The sequence below is a fragment of the Bos indicus genome, chromosome 5 (genome assembly GCF_029378745.1).
Source record: "Bos indicus isolate NIAB-ARS_2022 breed Sahiwal x Tharparkar chromosome 5, NIAB-ARS_B.indTharparkar_mat_pri_1.0, whole genome shotgun sequence".
Taxonomy (NCBI): Eukaryota; Metazoa; Chordata; class Mammalia; order Artiodactyla; family Bovidae; genus Bos; species Bos indicus.
The window spans coordinates 27,892,201-27,906,375 of record NC_091764.1 but is presented as its reverse complement, the minus strand read 5'-3'; the positions used below and the strand labels follow the sequence as shown (position 1 = coordinate 27,906,375).

Genomic DNA, 14,175 nt, shown 5'->3' with positions numbered 1-14,175 from the left:
GTCTCCTCCGGGAGGGCCGCTTCTTGCCCCGCGGGTCCCAGACGGGGATTCTGGGAGGTGGGAGACAGTTCTAGCCGTGTGGCCCTTGTTCTGTGCGAGCGCGGGCGCGCCTCGAACTCCCGGGCCTGGCCAGGCTGGGCGCGGGGCTCCGCTCCTCCCGCGTCCCTGGACCGTGGAGGTTCGCCGGCATTGGCGGCGGGAGAAACTTAACCCGGACGGGAAGTCCTTCCTGCGTCCGACAGGGTCTCTCGATGCGGAGCCGAATAACTTTGTGTTTTTGCGTTCAGCCTGTCTCTTGCGGCTCGTGGCGCGCGGGGAGGTTTCGGCGTACCTGCGGAGATCGTACCTGCGGAGGACGTACGTACCTGTGCGTGAGGAGGAGAAAGGGCAAGATCCATCCTGAGTGACCCGCGTGCCAGCCTCTCCGCGTAAGGTGAGGCTGGGGGAAACCCTGTGCTCCGGCCTGACCCAGAGGAGGCATCGATCAGCGTCTGCCCCGGTACTCTGCAGACCTGGGCCTTGGGGGAACCGAAGCGACGAGACTTCCCAGGCACTGCCCTGGCAAAGTCCCCTGCTCACGGGGGGTCGAGGGTGAGGGAGCAGACAAGCCCATCGCAGAGCAAAGGTGGCCGCGTTGGGAAGGAGGCTGGGGTTGGTTCGTGTTGACTTCCTGAAGAAGTGGAATCTTGAATAGCACTGAGAATGAGGGAAGAACCTGGATTTGGGGCAAAAGTGAAAAGAGGGGTGGCCTATTTGACAGTTTGTGGGGGATACCAAAAGGGGTTTGTGGAAGAAAAGAGAGTTGGACCAGAGCTGGGAGTTTTCCGATGGGAAACTGCTGGATGGAATTAGACTAGAGGGCAGAAATGAGCAAGAAGCCCTGCTCATCCTAAGAGTATATATGGGATAAATCAGTCCAGCAGTCCTTTCAGGATGAATTGAGCAGTTGCTGTGTACTCGGAACCAGGTATACTGAGATTCCACTGATGAATAGGATACAGCCCCTGCCATTAAGGAATCGTCTGCTAGTAGGAGAGACCAGACAAGATTAACACCTGTGAAAAGATAAGATACAGGTAGTCTTCGGAGAAGGCAATGGCAACCCACTCCAGTACTCTTGCCTGGAAAATCCCATGGATGGAGGAGCCCGGTAGGCTGCAGTCCATGGGGTCGCTAAGAGTCGGACACGACTGGGTGACTTCACTTTCACTTTACACTTTCATGCATTGGAGGAGGAAATGGCAACCCACTCCAGTGTTCTTGCCTAGAGAATCCCAGGGACGGTGGGACCTGGTGGGCTGCCGTCTATGGGGTCGCACAGAGTCGGACACGACTGAAGCGACGTAGCAGCAGCAGCAGCAGCAGGCAGTCTTGGGCTGATTGCCAGTGAGAGGCAGAGCCAGCTTGATCTCCGAGTGGTCTGTGGACTGCCTCCCTGACTTCAGGGGCAAAGAGACAAACCAGTACACTTTGAAGAGAGTTGCCCGCCCCTGAGGAATTAAGATGTGATGTGAAGCTGGAATGTTTATGGGGACTGGAGACCTTTAACCTGTAGAAGGAGTAAGGGGGTGATGGCAGAGTTGCCTTTGAATATCTGAAAGGCTCCTTTGTGGGAAAGGGGTGGGACTTATTCTGTGTGTGACTCTTGATATCAGAATTAAGATTAGCAGTTTAAGGCACTAAGAGACAAAGTCCTTCCATAGAGGGAGTCTCTGAGTAGAACTTTGAAAAGACTGGAATGACCTGCTGGGAGAGGTGGTGAATTCCCTGTCAGGGGAGGTGTGTAAGCTGAACCTTCTCAGCTAAGAAAGTTGACTGTTCCCTCTCCTTCTCAGCTCATATTCTCAGCTCATCATACTGATGAAGTTCTGGTCCTCGAGCCTGTTCTTCCCTTCCCACGCCCTCCACCAGTCCTGTCCTAGCCTTTCGTCATCTCTCAGCAATAATAACGTAGTAATTAGAGCAGGTCATACTGAGTGTTTAGTGCTTGCCAGGAACTGCTTCAAGTGCTTCACAGATGCTCACTCACCCTATTCTGGAGAGGACACCTTCAAGGTAGCTATTGTGAATATCCCTTTTTTATGGATTGGGGAACCTGAGGCACTTAGGGGTGAGGCAACATGCCCTTGATCACACAGTGAGCTGATGAGACAGCTGGGGTTCCAGCCCAGGCAGTCTGGCTTTAGAGTCCCTGCTCTTAACCACCAGCCTGCTGTGTTTTACATGTGTTATTTTATTCCATATTTACAGATAAGAAAGTAGACTCAGAGGTTGAGTGATTGGCTTAAGGTCAGAGAGCAAGTTACTGGAGACCTGGGATTCGGACCCTGGGCCATTGGATGTGGAAACCCCACACTCTGCACATCACGCTGCCGCATCCCATTGCACTGTCTGGAAATGGCACGACTGTGGTGGCCTCTAACTGGACTCCTTGCCCAACCCTTTCTGCCTTAAATTGACAAGCTTTTTTTTTTGATGTTTATTTATTTGGCTGCACCGGGTCTTGGTTGTGGCATGCAGGTTCTTCGATCTTTGCTGGGGCATATGGAATCTAGTTCCTTGACCAGGGATCGAACCCGGACCCCCTGCACTGGGGGCTCAGAGTCTTAGCCACTGGACCACCAGGAGAGTCCCTTAAATTGGCAAGTTTTTACCGCAGTCTGTGAGATTTGGTGTGTATGTGTCAGTCAGGTTTTCAAGTTCAGTCTTCTTAGCTTTCACTGACTTCTCAGAGCAGTCTGTGACCCCTCAAATAGTGACGAGCCATTCTTCATCTGTTGGCTGGAGCTAACTTTCTGATGCGCAGATTCAGTGTTGGACAGTGATGCGTGGACTCTTCACCGCCCTCGGGACAGAGTCCAGATGCCTGGTCATTCAGGGTCCCAGGAGATCAGATTCCAGTCTTCCTTTTCTTCTCACTCCCATCATGGCGTCTCAGTACTCTGGTGAAGTTTACCTGCCTGTCTGTCCTCCATCCTGGCAGCTTCTCCAGGGCTGGGGCTGGCAGGGGTTTACAGTGAGCATGTGCTGTAAACCACACTGGATGCCGTCACGGAATTCAGGCTGGAGCTGGGTGTTTGGATTGGTAGCTTTGAGGCTCTCCCCGTCTCCCATCCCAAGAGTCTGTGGTCCTCTGCCAGCACGTGCGGCTACAGAGCAGAGAAGGGCCGTGATGGCAGGGGACAGGGCTGGGCCCCGAAGGATGTGAACAGGTGACACGCCAATCAGCAGAATGTGTCCACATTCTGACCTGGCTCCTCTTGCAGGGTGGCCCCTGGGTGGGGTGAAGCTCCACCATCTTTCCTCTGGTCCTGACCTCAGCGTGGGCCACCGACTGCAAGATGAACTGTCGATCGGAGGTGCTGGAGGTGTCGGTTGAGGGGCGGCAGGTGGAGGAGGCCATGCTGGCCGTGCTGCACACGGTGCTCCTGCACCGCAGCACTGGCAAGTTCCACTACAAGAAGGAGGGCACCTACTCCATCGGCACCGTGGGCACCCAGGACGTGGACTGCGACTTCATCGACTTCACCTATGTGCGTGTCTCCTCGGAGGAGCTGGACCGCGCTCTGCGCAAGGTCGTCGGGGAGTTCAGGGTAAGGTGGGGCGCAGTGGGCAGCAGGTGGCTGCTGAGTGTCGTCACCTGCTTGCTGTTGGACCAGCTCACCCTTCCTAGGTGTGCATTTCAGGTTCTTTCAGGTTCTCAGGAACAGGCGTGTTCAGAGCTCCTCTGGGTGGGGAGTGCTTGGTAGGGGGGTAGATGAGGGGGCCTTGTGAAAATACCAGCAAGGAGAGCCGGAAGCCCTTGGAGCACTGGCGGCCCAGGACCCTTGGCTGAGCATCGCCTCTGCACTCTTGGCCTCTCTACTGACACCTCTCTGCTTCTGCTTCGGGCCTTTCTCATATGAGATTCCCTGAGAGGGAGGGCTGCTGGGCTCAGGCAGTGGCTGTCCCAGAGAAGGGTCCTGTGGGCGGTATGGCAGATGTCTGTGTGGGCCTGTAGGGGCTAGGAGAAAGGTGGAAGGGACACACCAGGCTGCTCACGTTGGTCATCTCGGGGTGGGAATGGAGGTGTGATTTTTAATTGTGTCTTCATTCAGGGTTGCAGTGTTTCACTCTTTCAGCGAGTGCATATTTTTACAATTTAAAGTAACCAAGGGAATTTCTCTTAAGGTGCCCTTCCTGAGATTGGAGGAGGAGGGTTGTCTGTCTGGCTTCCATTCCATACACGTGTGATCCTCATAGGGGGTAGACTCTACCAGCCACAGGGTACTCCCCACCCTCCCATCGCTCCAAGCCTAGAAAGGGCACGTTCATGAGTTTCTCTGTCCCCCTTCGGGGGAGGCAGGGGTGTTCAGACTCCTGTCCTCCAGATGCCTATGAGAGGCACACGAAACACAGTGGACTCTTAAGGGCATGGACTCTACCACCCACAAGTGTGTGATCTTGGCAAGTGACTCTGCTCCTCTGGACTGCAGTTTCACTATATGTAAATTTGGAATGAAAGCTGTACCCATCTCATAGGGTGTATGCACCACGAGGATTAAGGGAGTCAAATATGTCAAGTGCTGGAGAGCCGTCACGCAGGAGACACTGTAGAAGCGGTAGCTGTTGTTACTGTCAGCAGAGGGAATGGGAGCTTGGTTTGTCAATAAACGAGAGACTCACTTCCTGATGAGCTGTTAAGGAGTTGAGGGAGGCATCCTTATCTTTGGGTTGACCCTAACTCAGAGAGAAAGGTAGAAAGGGGCTTTGGGGTCTTGGCTACACTGGGAGGAAGAGTGGGCCATCGCACCCCATGGGGGGACAGGCAGATTTATTAGACCAGGTGGCCCCATTCGCTTCTGTCTCTCTATTCAAGGATCACCGGGCTTTTCTTGAGAAACTGAGTTTAGGTTGTCTTCGAGGGAATGAAGGAGGATTCTGCTTAAGAGGAGCCATTTGTGTCACTTTACACAAATCCTTTACTGTCTGGGTCTCGTTCCCTGCCCTCCCTGGAGGTCTGATAAAGAGAGCGATTCTCTGGGGCATAGGAAGCTGGCCCTCGCAGGTGAGAACCCAGTGGAGGCCTTGGCCTGCTCACTCTTGCTCCTCCTTCCCCAGGATGCTCTGCGCAACTCCGGGGGCGACGGGCTGGGGCAGATGTCCCTGGAGTTCTACCAGAAGAAGAAGTCTCGCTGGCCGTTCTCCGACGAGTGCATCCCCTGGGAAGTGTGGACGGTCAAGGTGCATGTGGTGGCCCTGGCCACGGAGCAGGAGCGGCAGATCTGCCGGGAGAAGGTGGGGGAGAAGCTCTGCGAGAAGATCATCAACATCGTGGAGGTGATGAACCGGCACGAGTACCTGCCCAAGATGCCCACGCAGTCAGAGGTGGACAACGTATTTGACACGGGCTTGCGGGACGTGCAGCCCTACCTCTATAAGATTTCCTTCCAGATCACCGATGCCCTGGGCTCCTCCGTCACCACCACCATGCGCAGGCTCATCAAAGACACCCTGGCCCTCTAGGTCTCTCCAGGGCCTCGGTGCTCCTTGATGGCTTACGGACCTTGGCTTCTGGGGATCGTACTGTTAGGCCCCTGGGGCTCTGGAACCCGCTCCCGGTCCTTGATGAGACTTGGAAGGGCCGCCCTGGCTTCCTCGTGGTGTGGTTGCCAGTCTCTGGTCATCCTTGTCACCTTTACTGACGGTCAAGTCTGGCCTGCACTGTCTCTCCATACTCCTGGTTTCGGGGCGGGCGGGGTTCCCCTTTCCTACACTGTACAGAGGACCCATCACTAGGATGGTGAATAAAGCTGAGAATGTGAGTTTGGGTTGAGCTGTCTCTCCCTTGACTGGTGTTACGCCCTGAAACATTTTAGCACTTTCTGGCAGAACTTCGAGGAACACATGAATATGTTGAAGGCATTATTCCAAGATGGGGGTGCATGATGGGATTGAAGATAGATTAAAGATCAATCTTGTACTTTGTTGGACATTCACATAAGCAGGTGTGACCACGGTCAGTCCCATAAATGATGACACAGATCAGGATCTGCTGCTTTTGGATATGGCTGTGCTATTTCTCCTCCCTTCCTAAGGAAGCCATGACCTGCCTTTTATATTATCAGATGACCCCAAAGAATATCTCCTCTGTCTCCATAGAGCACACACAGGCCCCAACTTGCACAGAAAGCTCATTTGACTTGGTGTCTTCTCCCTCTGGAGAGAGATTGGCCACCTTGAGACTGGTGTCCCGTGACACTTCTGGTTTGGGCTGACATGGGCTTCTGTGGTGGCTCAGACAGTAAAAAATCAGCCTGCAATGCAGGAGACCTGGGTTCAATCCCTGGGTTGGGAAGATCCCCTGGAGAAGGAATGGCAACCCATTCCAGCATTCTTGCCTGGAGAAGTCCATGGACAGAGGAGCCTGGTGGGCTACAGTCCATGGAGTCGAAAAGAGTCAGACATGACAGAGCAACCAACAGTTTCACTTTGGTATCTCACATCCATTTCTAGGGAAACATTGTCAAGATCAGTGTGCTTTTCATTGATTTATTCTTCCGTATTTTACAATGCTTTTTGTTACACGGGGGCAAGCTCTAACCAAACTAAATGAACAGTGTGTAAGCAAGCAGCAGTGCTAAAGGAGAAATGGCCAGGGTCTGGGGTCTTGTCCATGGTCCTGGAGCAGATAGGTGCCAGGATGGCCAGGAAGTGTTTGCACATTTCTCTCATTTCAGGCCACTTTTTGGCCATGTGTTATTTCATGAGGAGTTTTGTGATGTCATACCCTTGGCCTCTGGGGCCCTGGTGAATTGGAGAACTCAGGAGGTTTTCAGGGGTTTGGAGATGGGGAAGGCCCATTGTCAGCAAGTCCTTAATGAGATGTGATCCTACCTGGCTTGCTGCAGTCTGGGTGGCCTTTTTCTCCTTGCTGCTGCTACTGCTGCTAAGTCGCTTCAGTCGTGTCCGACTCTGTGCAACCCCATAGACGGCAGCCCACCAGGCTCCCCCATCCCTTAGACCAGCTCATTTCCTCTGAGGAGTTGGCTGATTCAGCTGTTCACTAACAGTGACTTTGTTTGCTACAGGAGTTCTCAGGAGACCTGGGCAGGAGGGTCTTTCCTCCATCCCAGCTTCCCCAGACTTCATGCTTTTCTGCAGCCAGGCTCTGCTCCAGACTTTCACCCTGGCTTGGATGTGGAACACCCAGTTGGCAGCAGGCTCCCTTTAGTGGGCCGTTCAATAGCATCTCTATCCACTTTGGCACTGTGACTTCCTAGGGGTAGGGGACTGGTTTATTCAAGGTCAGGACAGGAGCCCTGGTGACTCAGATCTTTCCTCTTGATCTGTAACTCTCCTTGACCTCAGGCCTGAGCAGAGGAATGGGGGCAGGCCTTAAATTCCTCCTCCCCTCCATCACACCTGGGACCAGGGGGGTGCTGGCCCACTTAGCCAGACCCAGGAGGCTCCCAAGGGGATGATGAAGGCTATGTATCACTAAGGTTCTAGATACTGCACATTTGCCTCCTGTCCCAGTGGCACCTAGGTTGTTTTTAGTAGCTAAGTTGTATCTGACTCTTGTGACCCCATGGACTGTAGCCCGCCAGGTTCCTCTGTCCATGGGATTTCCCAGGCAAGAATATTGCAGTGGGTAGCCAGTTCCTTTTCCGGGGGATCTTCTGACCTAGGGATCAAACCCACATCTCCTGCACTGGTAGACAAATTCTTTTCCACTGAGCCACCAGGGAAGCCCAAGCAGCATTTAACTTTGGCCCAGGGACAGAAAGCCTAGGAGCAGGGATGGCCCTTGCTTGTCCTGTGTCTTGCTCAGTGGGGGCAGCACCGTGGCCAGCACCTGGAATGTGGTCTAGAATGGTTTAAGGGTTCTGAGAGGGCTATCTCCTGACCTTTTCTAAGGGGGAGGGTAAGCCCTGAGGACAGGACTCCTGGCTTTGTCTGGTTGGGTGCATGGGCCGGTTCACATGAGTGGCTGTGTGGGCCTTTGGGTTGAGAAGTACACCGGCCTCCCCGGGATTCTGGGCGGTAGCTACCAGCCCCTTGTCTAGAAAGAGGCTCCTCGCTCGCCGCGAGGGGTGAGGGCGCACGGCGCCTGGGATCCGCCCCTTGGGCCCCTCCCCGACGCAGCCACCGCCCACCCGCCGGCCTTGGGCTCCCGCACATCTGGCGGTTCTCAGCGCATCTGGGCAGCCGGCGCCGAAGCATGAACAGCTCGCAGGCGGGCGCCACAGCCCGGGGCGCCTGGCAGAGCTCCTGCTGCAACCAGTCGGGGGTGCCGCCGGAGCCCCCCGAGGGGCCGCGCGCCGTGCAGGCGGCGGTGCTGGGCGTGCTGTCGCTGCTCGTGCTCTGCGGGGTCCTCTTCCTGGGCGCCGGCCTCCTGCTCCGCGCCCAGGGTTTAACAGCGCTGTTGGCCCGAGAGCTGCGCTCGTCCCGGGAGGGCGAGCCCGGTGGCGCCAGCGTCGATGACGACGACTCCTAGGCGCCCGGCTGCGTTCGGGGGTCGCGACCTCCCGGCGGTCCGTGGACTCCATGCCAGACTTTGAGGGAGCGGCCCCCCAGCACCCGAAGTCTGCAGTGGGGAACCCTGCCGCGATGCTGGTGCGCTCGCACAGGTGAGTGCGCACAGGTGACAGAGACGCAGCCATCCCAGGCCCCTGGCTTCTTCTTTCTCCCCTCCTCTCCTTCCGGAAGCCTTTCCCCCCGAGAGGCGATTCGAGTAAGATTCCTCACTGTGGCCTCCCTCTCGAGGCAGGGATGGGGGTGTGGGTTGAGTTTTAGGGCAGAACCAGGGGCCTGGATGACCCTGGGGGATGGAGAGGTGTGCTGCCCCCTCCCCCTCAGGTTGGGGTGAATGCACGTGGCCCAGAGCAAGCAGCTTTGGGGTGTGCTTGTGGGGGTAGGTGTCAAGGTTCCTAACAGCTGGGAGGCCTCAGAAGCACGTTGCTCCAGGAGGCTGGAGCTGAGGGTTCCCAGCTGCAGGGGCTCCATCTGGCCCTCCTGCCTCTCTCTCCCCAAGGACAGGAACCATCTGGAGGGAAGGGCCTGGGTGGCCTAAAGACAAGGTAATTCTAGGCCAAGGCTGTCTCAGGCCGAGCCACAGGGGCCAGTGAGGGAACCCTTTTCTGCCCTTCTCTATTTAGCATCGCACCTAGGGGTTCCTGGGAGGTTTTTGTGGGTGTGCCTGTTCACTGGAGGTACCTCTGATCTTTCTTGCCCCTTCCACTGTAGAGCCCCGCTCCTGTCTGCCAAGGCAGAGGCAGGGTCCTGGCTGGCCCCTGAGAGGGGAGGGCTGGGTGTGTGAGGAGGGGCCGGTGGGGGTGAGGGGCCTGAGTGGGCAACGTGCAGCTAAGCAGCTGTGAAGGCGACGACGTGTGATCCCTCTGCAGAGGAGCCCAGGATTTGGTGTTAATCCCGGGCAGCTGTGCTGCACTGGACTTGCTGAGCTGTGGACTTCTCACCTCAGGCACACCGCCCCCACCCCCTTGGAGAGACGGCTGGCCAGGGCAGTGAGGGGTGTGTGTGACTGCTCCTGGCCCAAGGGCAGCGGGGCTGGGCGCAGGGACATTCCCCACTGCCCTTTGCTGTGTCCTGGGGGAGGGGCTGGAACTCCTTCTCTTTACGGTATCCAGTTTACCTGCCCCCTTGCTCACAACATTCTGCGTATTTCCGTCCTGTCTCCCATCTCCAGCCTGTGCACTTTCCTCCTTCTCCAGCTGGGCCAGAGTCTCCATGTCTGCTGTGAGGCCTTCATTTTACAAATGGGAAAGCTCAGAGGGAAGAAAGTGACCTGCTCGAGTGAATGCCAGAGCTCAAACTGGACCCTGGGGCTCCTGATTGATTTTGAGCTCTGGCGGGGAGTGGTATCCCTGAGCTTTGGGTTGCCCCTTTTGCTCTGTTCTCTCTTGCCCTGATTTCTCACCACTCTTTGAGATGCTGATGCAAAATATGGCCTCTCTCCCCAAAAGAATGAACCTTCACACCACACATATGGCATATGGTTTCTGGGACTGGCACCCCAACTCCGCCCCCCGCCTTGGTGTCCTCTCTCCCATCCCTGCTCCCCCGCAGCCTTGCTGGATACCTTCTTGGTGCTGCGAATGGCCACCCAGGTGCCACAACAACTCCCAGGTAGCTGGGCTCAGCTTTTCTGGCCTGAGCATGAGGGTGGGATGAGCTCAGAGGGTCAGCTGGAATATACATCTAAGGAAATCCAAGTGGACAGGGCAGAGGGGCCAGAGGTCAAGATGATGACTTGGATTGGCCTTTGGGTTCAAGTCTGGGTGGTGTTAGGGGTGTAGGAAGATTTGATGGCAGGAAAGGCTGTGTCCCCCAGCGTCGTGGTATCAGCTCACACCCAGGCAGGGCTGGGGACGGTGCAGTGGGGTGAAGAAGAGGGGGTAGGCAAAGACTTTCTTCATCCAACTTCCTGTCTTCGCTGTCCCTTCAGCTCAGTGCCTGGGAAGCTGGCCCATGGTGTGTGCTGTGGAGGACCTCAGTGTTCCTGGAGGAAGAGCCTGAGACGTTTGCTAAGAAACTCTGACCCTGGTCAAGGCTGTCAGACTGAATGGGGAGGGAAAGAATTCAGAAAATTGGGAAATGGGTGTTGTTGTCACGCCATCTGTCAGGCTCGGCTTGGGAGTGGCAGGGATGATGACTGCAGGTTGGTGTGCCATGGAGTGAGGCCAGGCATTTGGATCCCAACAAGCTCCATTAGCCTGTGCTGTCCTTGATGGAAAGGCTGGGTCCACACATGCGTGGTTGGCTTACTCTTCCTCTAAACCCCGAGTCTCACCCTGAGGTGGAAAGGACTGTCATTCCTTGGCTCCCTTTCCAGCAAGGACGGGGGCGGCTATCTATTACAGATTCCCGAACCTCGCATGGTGTGTCTCCCAGAGCACTTTCCTCCAGTCCTACCGGCCACACAAGGAACCTTTGATCCGCATACAGTACAGATGACAGCCTGGGAAAAACCTGGACTGTGGTGAGACCTCAACCTGGGATTCCTGCACACAGCTGCTTCCTCTGACCTGCTCCATCCAACCTCCTGAAGTGCTCATGATGTGGGCCTGGGTGGTCAGCCCCCCAGGAAAGAATGGGCCTCCTGGCAACTGTGTTGCGTCCTGGGCACTGAAGTGGCCACACCCTCAGGATGCTCAGTGCTGCAGACGCTGACAGACTCGTGCCTGCTGGGCCTGGTCCCATCTCTGGTGCTGGGTGGCTGTGGTCTGACAGGCTAGTGACTTGTCCTTGCTGAGGGCGGTAGGCCAGTGTCCCAAATGTGAAGGTCTTGGGTGCCCCAGCAATGCCTCATCACTGCCCCATCACTTCCTGTGGCTTGTTATTAAATATGCTGGTAATGTAAAGTTGGCATATACAGTCAGTGTTTCCAGCTCCTGGCTCTTGGAATTAGTGGTAACCCTGGGCCAGTGGTAAAGAACCTGCCTGCCAGTGCAGGAGATATAAGAGATGCAGGTTGGATCTCTGGGTCGGAAAGATCCCCTGGAGGAGGACATGGCAACCCATTCCAGTGTTCTTGCCTGGAGAATCCCATGGACAGAGAAGTCTGGTGGACTCCATACAGTTGCAAAGTGTTGGACGTGACTGAAGCGACTTAGCACGCAGCATGTTGGGTCTGCTCCAGTTTGGACTGTTTCTGGCAGGCAGATCCTGAAATAGCAACCCCAGTCACAGCCCCTCTCCCTTGGTCTCTTCTCAGCTAGCTTTTCCCTCTCCACACCCAGATCCACATCTCCTGGTAGGTAGGAGGCAGGGCAGTGACTCTCACACCGACACTCTTCTGCCTCCCTGTGGTCAGTGTGGGCAAGATTGCCGGGAGAAATATCAGCAACCCTAACGGCAAAAAGTGAAGAGGAACTAAAGAGCCTCTTGATAAGGTGAAAGAGGAGAGTGAAAAAGCTCGCTTAAAACTCAACTTTCAAAAAACTAAGATCATGGCTTTTGGTCCCATTGCTTCATGGCAAATAGATGGGGAAACAATGGAAACAGTTACAGACATTATTTTCTTGGGCTCCAAAATCACTGCGGATGATGACTGCAGCCATGAAATTAAAAGTCGCTTGCTCCTTGAAAGAAAAGCAGTGACCAATCTGGACAGTGTACTAAAAAACAGAGACATTACTTTGCCAACAAAGGTCTGTCTAGTCAAAGCTATGGTTTTTCCAGTAGTCATGTATGGATGTGAGATTTGGACCAGAAAGAAGGCTGAGCACCAAAGCATTAATGCTTTTGAACTGTGGTGCTGGAGTAGACTCTTGAGAGTCTAAAGGAACTCAAACCTGACTATTCATTGGAAGGACTGATGCTAAAGCTGAAGCTCCAGTCCTTTGGCCACCTGAGGCGAAGAGCCAGCTCTTTGAAAAGACCCTGATGCTGGGAAAGACTGAAGGCAGGTGGAGAAGGGGATGACACAGGATGAGATGGTTGGATGGCATCACTGATTCAATGGACATGAGTTTGAGCAAACTCTGGGAATTAGTGAAGGACAGGGAAGCCTGGTGTGCTGCACTCCATCAGGTTGCAAAGAGTCAGGCATGACTGAGTGACTGAACAACAACAGTTAGGGGTCTGATCACAGTTTGGCCAGAGCTTGTGCCTCAACGTGAGAGTGAATTTTGTGAGCATATGCATGGAATTCTGTATTATAAACCTTCGTGAATCTCAATCTCTTCATCCCTAAAATGGAGGCAACAATGTCACAAGGATCAATTATATAGTGTGCTTGTCCGTAGATAAAAGGCTTTCTACACTGTGATTATCGTGTGATGTTGTTTTTTTCTCCAAACCTGACCATCTCCAGAGAGAAGGTGTAGAGCCACCCACCCTGTTTCTGGGAACATGTCATTTGTCTTTCCCATGAGTGTTTTTTTTTTTTTAACTTTTTATTTTGTATTCAGGTATAGCTGATTAACAGTGTTCTGATAGTTTCAGGTGAACAGTGAAGACAGAGAAGAAGATATATGACATCACTATCTATAACATCACTTATATGTACAAACTAAAAAGAAATGATACAGATGAACTTACTTACAAAACAGAAAGAGACTCACAGACTTAGAGAATGAACTTATGGTTGCTGGGGGAAGGGATGGGGGAAGGGATAGTCCGGGAGTTTGGGATGGGTATGTACACACTGCTATATTTAAAATGGAAAACCAACAAGGACCTACTGTATAGCACAGGGAACTTTGCTCAATGTTATGTGGCAGCCTGGATGGGAGGGGAATTTGAGGAAGAATGGATACATGTATATGTATGGCTGAGGCCATGAGTGTTTATTTATTTATATTTTCCTCTTTTTGGCTTTTTTTTTTTTAATAAGCAGTTACATTGCAGGCTCAATGTTAACATGTTCCACCAAATACCAAACTGGTGTTTCTTGAAAACAGGGCCCCTGGCTAAAGTGTGTCTCCAGGTTCCCTGGTAATTGACAAGGTAGTCGCATGAGTGTTTATTGAATGACTGCTCTGTGCCAGGCCTGCTCTGGGGCTGGGGACGAGATGAATGAGACAGAGGCCCTGCCTTCAAGGAGCACGCAGTCCAGTAAGAGCACTGCTCACAAGACTGAAGTAGACAGTAGGAAGTGTCGAGTGTGGACAAAGCCAAGAGCAGAGAGTGACTGGCTCGGCTCTTAGAGGAAGGGGTACTGACTGAACATTCACCTGGCAAAGAAGGGGAGGAAGAAAATTCTGGGCAGAGACACAGAGGGGCGTAGGACTGGAGGTGGCCTAGAGGCAGGTAGGTAGAGTAGGATGTGAAGGGGCATGAGACCAGAGGGGTGGCAGCCTGGATGAGAGAGTTTATCTTGGAGGCAGCGAGGGGTCTGGAGGGGCCTAGAGGGTTTTAAGCTGGAAATGACATGGTAAGATCTAGATCTTAGGGAATTGGGGTAAGTCTGTGGGTGGGAGCAGGCTGGACGTAGAGAGACAGCGAGGAGGCTGTGGCCACAACCTGGCAAAAATGATGATGGCCTGGACTAAAGTGGAAAGAAAAGGGGACAGATCCAAGTGATGTTTGGGATTCAGGCTTTGGTCACTAGCTGGGTGTGGAATGAAGTGGGGTGGAGGACGAAGCCCCAGCTCCTGGAATTAATTACGCAGGGGGTGGTGACGATCGAGGGGCTATGTTATCGGTTAGGATATTTTTGGTCTGAGTTTA

At 54.0% G+C, this 14,175-nt stretch overlaps 2 protein-coding genes across 3 annotated transcripts; both read left to right on the top strand.

Annotated features, from left to right (window-relative positions):
• Positions 1-22: 22 nt before the first annotated feature.
• Positions 23-5,804, top strand: ATG101 (autophagy related 101). The gene is made up of 3 exons (XM_019960521.2): positions 23-433; positions 3,267-3,593; positions 5,101-5,804. Exons 2-3 carry the CDS (start codon positions 3,342-3,344, stop codon positions 5,503-5,505), a joined length of 657 nt encoding a protein of 218 aa, XP_019816080.1. The 5' UTR covers positions 23-433; positions 3,267-3,341; the 3' UTR covers positions 5,506-5,804.
• A 2,355-nt stretch (positions 5,805-8,159) lies between these two features.
• SMIM41 (small integral membrane protein 41) lies at positions 8,160-12,772 on the top strand. Of its 2 annotated transcripts, none has more exons than XM_070789054.1 (2): positions 8,160-8,612; positions 10,448-12,772. In XM_070789054.1, exon 1 carries the CDS (start codon positions 8,204-8,206, stop codon positions 8,477-8,479), a length of 276 nt encoding a protein of 91 aa, XP_070645155.1. In that variant the 5' UTR covers positions 8,160-8,203; the 3' UTR covers positions 8,480-8,612; positions 10,448-12,772. The 2 variants fall into 2 exon arrangements, 1 of the variants encoding a protein (XP_070645155.1); XR_011566552.1 differs by having other exon boundaries at positions 8,487-8,612; positions 10,863-12,772.
• The last annotated feature ends 1,403 nt before the right edge of the window (positions 12,773-14,175 follow it).

What these genes read in the sequence shown, in the direction of transcription:
- ATG101 (XM_019960521.2), top strand. Translation starts at nt 3,342, where the DNA reads ATGAACTGTCGATCGGAGGTGCTGGAGGTGTCGGTTGAGGGGCGGCAG. An exon ending in AGGTCGTCGGGGAGTTCAGG is followed by an intron (nt 3,594 to 5,100) that starts GTAAGGTGGGGC and finishes CTCCTTCCCCAG; the next exon opens with GATGCTCTGCGCAACTCCGG.
- SMIM41 (XM_070789054.1), top strand. Translation starts at nt 8,204, where the DNA reads ATGAACAGCTCGCAGGCGGGCGCCACAGCCCGGGGCGCCTGGCAGAGC.